At 34.2% G+C, this 6,000-nt stretch overlaps 1 protein-coding gene across 3 annotated transcripts in view; it reads right to left on the bottom strand.

Annotated features, from left to right (window-relative positions):
• The window catches only part of LOC111160923 (bromodomain and WD repeat domain containing 3), a 229,435-nt gene that overhangs the window by 146,371 nt on the left and 77,064 nt on the right, over positions 1–6,000 (bottom strand). For all 3 annotated transcript variants that reach the window (XM_022524309.1, XM_022524311.1, XM_022524310.1), the window contains 2 exons: positions 5,286–5,507; positions 1,145–1,245 (listed from right to left, as the gene is read on the bottom strand). In XM_022524309.1, coding sequence (XP_022380017.1) covers positions 1,145–1,245; positions 5,286–5,507 — 323 coding nt within the window. The remainder of the gene's footprint in view (positions 1–1,144; positions 1,246–5,285; positions 5,508–6,000) is intronic.

Genomic DNA, 6,000 nt, shown 5'->3' with positions numbered 1-6,000 from the left:
TCTTCAAACCCTTCAGATTGTTTTTCAGAGTCCATAGTCTCCCATGGTTCACCTCCCCTTCCAATTTCCCTCAACTCCCTTCTCCTCTCCATCTCCCCTTGTCCTCCATGTTATTTGTTATGCTCCACAAATAAGTGAAACCATATGATAATTGACTATCTCTGCTTGACTTATTTCACTCAGCATTATCTCTTCCAGTCCCGTCCATGTTGCTACAAAAGTTGGGTATTCTTCCTTTCTGATGGAAGCATAATACTCCATAGTGTGTATGGACCACATCTTCCTTATCCATTCGTCCGTTGAAGGGCATCTTGATTCTTTCCACAGTTTGGCAACCGTGGCCATTGCTGCTATAAACATTGGGGTACAGATGGCCCTTCTTTTCACTACCTCTGTATCTTTGGGGTAAACACCCAGTAGTGCAATTGCAGGGTCATAGGGAAACTCTATTTTTAATTTCTTGAGGAATCTCCACACTGTTTTCCAAAGTGGCTGCACCAACTTGCATTCCCACCAACAGTCTAAGAGGGTTCCCCTTTCTCCACATCCTCTCCAACACATGTTGTTTCCTGTCTTGCTAATTTTGGCCATTTTAAGTGGTGTAAGGTGGTATCTCAATGTGGTTTTAATTTGAATCTCCATGATGGCTAGTGATGATGAACACTTTTTCATGTGTCTGATAGCCATTTGTATGTCTTCATTGGAGAAGTTTCTGTCCATATCTTCTGCCCATTTTTTGATATGATTGTCTGTTTTGTATGTGTTGAGTTTGAGGAGTTCTTTATAGATCCTGGATATCAACCTTTTGTCTTTACTGTCATTTGCAAATATCCTCTATTTGCAAATGACAGTACAGACAAAAGTTCAAAGTCTTCTTACCAGAATAATAAATGATACAAATACTCTTTACAAAAATTTTGTGTATAAGTTAAATAATCTCTTCAACACTAGTTTCATAAGAATTTTATTCTAAAATCTCTAACATCTAATTGAAGTAGGTATAGATATATTTTATATATTTATACACATGCATACATGTATTTGTATACTTAAATACATGGACTATTAAGAATTTCTCAAGGTAATAAAGAAAAATAAACATGATTGATTTTGTACAAAATTTCTAATCCAATTCTAAACTTACCTAAACTTCATTGTTTTTACATGCCATTGCCAGAAACAGATTGTTCCATCAGCACCAGTAGAAGTGAGGTATCTGGTTGTGCCTTTAGTTGATGGACAAAACTAAAAAAAAAAAAAAAAAAAAAAACAAAAGAAATCTAATTCAAATAGAAAGCTTTCATGTTCAAATTTATTTTAAACACAGCATGTTCTAAAATTATAATCATTTAAAAAATAATTTAAATAAATTCAATCAAGAATTTCACTTTCAAGAAATCAGTTAAATTTCCTAGATTAATGGATACCTTAAAAAAATTGAAAATATCAAGAAACTGTAGAAAAAAAAGTCAGTCAACAAATTTAGGATTAAATATATTAGTCTTAAAAATAATTACTTTTAGGGGTCCCTGGGTGGCTCAATCAATAGAGCATGCAACTCTTGATCTCAGGGTTATGAATGTAGAGATTACCTAAAAATAAAATCTCAAATAACTATTTTAAAGTACTGAATATCACACTTTAAGATTACTATTTCATTACTTCTAATGGAGAAAAAAAAATCACAAGGTGGTTACTAGGTAAAACATTACAAATCTGCTAAATATATGTTTAACAGCAATGATTGTGGAATTTTTATAGCTTTTATGACCACAGCACCAGAAACCATTCTAAAGTCAATGCTTAGGAAGTTACTATCTTTTGGTATTAATGCTTAACTTTAAATTCTAGCTTCAATGACATATGATATAAATTTTGTCCTTTTTAAATTTAAATCATTTTCATTTGTTATAATAGAATAAGTAGAATGGTCAAATCACTATATCATTGTGGGAAAAACAGATTAAAAAATATACTTAAGTTGCCAATTTAAAGGATGACTAATACCCTAGATGAAACATGAACAGCCTTATCATATAGGATTCTCAAGCTCTGACTCTCAGTATTTTATACATCCTCAGAAAAGAATCACAGATAAGGGAAGAGCCATTGGTCTCCTGATGCCTGAAATACAGGAAAAAGCTGAAAATCAAACCAGGGTCCCTGCATGCCATGCATTTTAAAAATCCCAAATACAGATAATCAACACCACTAAGATAAATATTAAGAATCAAGATGCATAGGGTTTGAATAAATTTTGACCACAAATCTGAAGAAAATGATCACTACAGATTAGAAGTCATTTATACAGTTTTCTTGATTGGAGACACATAACTTTTTAAAGACTAGAGCTTAAATAAAAAAATTATCAATTAATGTTATCCATTAATAATTGATAATATAGTAAAGAAACCAGTACTCAGGTAGCATGCCTACACTTTCCTTTCTGAGATAGAGAAGCTAGCACTGGAAAACTTAATCCACAATTTATAGGCAGAATCTGCAAGCTACAGCCCACAGGCCAATTCCAGCTTGCTGCGTATTTCTGTAAATGAAGTTTTACTGGAACAAATTCACCTTACACTGCCTATGGCTACTTTTGCACTGGAATGCAGAGTTAAGTAGGTGTGACAGAGACCATATGGCCTGCAAATCCTAAAATATTTACCTATCAGATCTGTAAATTTGCTGATCCCTGATTTATACAAATGAGATAAATATAAAACTCTATAATTTTATTAAGTTTGAAGAAACACTAGAACCTTTATTATCACCATTATATTTAAATAAATTCATCAGTCACAAAGGGGCATCTGGCCCATTAACGTAGTCTAATTGAATTGTTTTTAAATAATAAATCGTGTTAGAGATTATAAAACATTTGTATTTGTATTTCTTAATATAAATTAGTATATCATTATTGAAGAAAATTTAGTAAATACAGAAAACAATAAAAAGTACTTATAATCCCACCATGCAGAGGCAACCACTATTGAAATCATACCATTTTATCTCAATTTTGCTTACAAAAAAGAATCTGGAAAGATGAACACCATGATGTTAAGAGAGACAGTTAATTAGTCCAGAATAAGTAACACATATAGAATGCTAAATAAAATTAAGAGGAGATAAAGAGTGCTGGTACAAGGAACAACTTAAAATTTTAGAATGGTGAAATGGTCAGAGAAAGTCTCCCTGAGAAAGACAATTTGCACAAGGTGGTTAGAAAGGGAAGGAATAAGCCATGTGACTATGCAAGGAAGAGCCATTCCACCGCCATGAAATAGAAAAAGCAAAGGCAGCAGTGTAGATAGAGTGGTCTAAAAAAGCAGAGAGGTAGCAGCTAAAGCAGAATGGAAATGGGAAACAAGTAGTAGACAATGAGTTCCAAGAGAGAAAGGGGTTGAGAATATAGGCCTTACAATGTGGGTCATTTAGACTTCCACTTAAATCTGAATTTGGAAGCTACTGAAGTTTCTGAGTACCAGTGACATGATTTAACTTCCATTTAAAAAATCACTCAGCTTGCTATGCAGAGGTTAGACTGGGGCAAGAAAGAGGGAAGGGAAGAAGCAGGAAGATCAGTTAGATGTCTGTCTCAATAATCTAGGTTACCAATGATAATGGTTTGAAATGGAATAGTAATGATTAAGGTCATGATAATTTGTCAGATTCTGGATTTATTCTGAGGGTAGAGCCAACATGATATGCTAACAAGTTAGATATGAGATATAAGAGAAAGAAAAAAAGTCAGGGATGACTACTCTGAGCAACTGAAAGGATAAAATTACCATATGTTGAGTTGAAGAAAGCTCTTGGAAAAGCAGATTTGAGGAAGGAAGACAGAAGTTCAATTTTGAATATGTTGAGTATGAGATTCATGACATTTATGTGATGGTACCAAGTAGGTATTTGAATATATAAGCATGGAACGAAAAGAAAGGTCCCAAAATAAAAATATAAGTTTGAAAATCATCAGCCTACAGATAAACCTAAAGCCATGAAACTTAATGAGATCACTAAGAGAAAGAATGTGATAGAGATCCATGGATCTTTAGGGAGTTCCCACGTATAAATGAAATGAGATAGAAAGTAGAAAATGAAACTATGAAGGAGCCAAACAGTATCATAAACATTTTTCAATATAAGCAGTTATTTTTTTATGTTATATGAGAGTTGCTTCCAAATTCCAGAAATAATCTGTCAGATAAGTTGGTAGAAATACAAATAACTAATCACCTAAAACAAAGTCCATGAAATAATTTCCATTGATCAAAAATTTGATACAAAATTTTAAAAATCTAATATACATTAAACCTAATTCATGAGGCGCCTGGGTGGCTCAGTCGGTTAAGCAGCTGCCTTCAGCTCAGTTCATGATCCCCGAGTCCTGGGATCAAGCCCCAGGTTGGGCTCCCTGCTCAGCAGAGAGCCTGCTTCTCCCTCTCCTTCTGCCTGGCACTCTGCCTACTTGTGTGCGCTCTCTTTATCAAGTAAATAAATAAAATCTTAAAAAAAAATCTAACTCCTCATAAACAGGTGATATTAAATTAAATAATACACAAAAATTAATGGACATACTTTCTAGTGACTAAAGAACAAAGAAAAGTAAATGGGAGTAATTATCTCATCCACAAAAGTAGTCTCCTTGACCACAGTATAAAATACAGTTTCAGGATTCCCTTTTGCTCTCAACACAAAGAAGAGAACAAGTTCAACTTAGTTTTCTTAAATAAAAGGTTTTTTTGGAGGTATCCAGGATTTTCACTATCAACATTTAGTAAAAACACTCTGTGAACAAGAATTGAAAAGAAGTCAATGCATTTTATGTCAAACATCAAGCTGAAACAGGAAATCACTGAAACGAAGAATAAAATTTTCTTTAACATTAAACCAAACACACACAATCTGACTGACAAACATCTTGCATTAAATATTAACACAAAGTATGCCAATATTCAAATTAGAACCTGTTTCCAACCTAACAGGTATCAGTGTTGCTTCCTTACAGTATTTATAAGTCTTCTCCCTTCTTCACAAATACTAGTCAGATAAATGTCTTGCACTATATTTGGAAAATTTATTCAGTGATTTTTGAATTATCTCTAAAACAATAAATTTATATGAAAAAGGAATTTAAAAAATACCAGAGAAAGGTAGGGCAAAGCCCTTAGAGATCACTTTTCTGTTGCCATTCTTTATAATAATATCCACACAAAATAACAAAAACTGAGAGAATTTTCATCGTCATTACATAGGTAGTGATACCTTTTCATTTTTCTTACCTGTATGGAAGTAATAGAAGCTGAATGTCCCTGAAGGACTGCAACTGGTGCACAAGTTCGAAGACACCACACTCTTACAACCTTATCACAGCTGCCTGCAGCAATAAGAGTGTTTTCATAGTTAACAGCCATATCAGAAATTTCAGCAGAGTGCCCTCGGAGTGTAGCAAGGAGACGTCCATCATCCGTTGCCCAAATTTTCACCAAACAGTCATCTGAACCCTATAGTAACACAGAAGGACAGATTCCCAATGAAGCAAAAATTTGCACCACCACCCCCCTTCCTGGAAAAAAAGCCAAAATGACAAAGGGAGGATTTTTTTTTTAAGATTTTATTTATTTATTTGACAGAGAGAGAGAGAGAGAGAGAGAGATCACACATAGGCACAGAGAAAAACAGAGACAGAGGGAAGCAGGCTCCCTGCTGAGCAGAGAGCCGAATGTGGGGCTCCATCCCAGGACCCTGAGATCATGACCTGAGTGAAGGCAGAGGCTTAACCCACTGAGCCACCCAGGTTCCCCAAAGGGAGGATTTTTATTAAGTTACTTCTAAGCCTTTACTTTCTAATCTCCTCTGCCCATATAATATTGATCCAGGAAGAAATATAAATGATCTCCAAATGACAGCACTGACAAAGCATTATGTAAACTGATGAAATTTGTGAAGAACTCCCCAAAACTACCAATCCTGACAACTCAAACATTTAAAACTCAC

The sequence above is a fragment of the Enhydra lutris genome, unplaced genomic scaffold (assembly GCF_002288905.1).
Source record: "Enhydra lutris kenyoni isolate GAN:26980312 unplaced genomic scaffold, ASM228890v2 scaffoldscaffold79, whole genome shotgun sequence".
NCBI classification, from domain to species: Eukaryota; Metazoa; Chordata; class Mammalia; order Carnivora; family Mustelidae; genus Enhydra; species Enhydra lutris.
The sequence above is the reverse complement of the archived record's forward strand: the minus strand, read 5'-3'. Positions and strand labels throughout refer to the sequence as shown.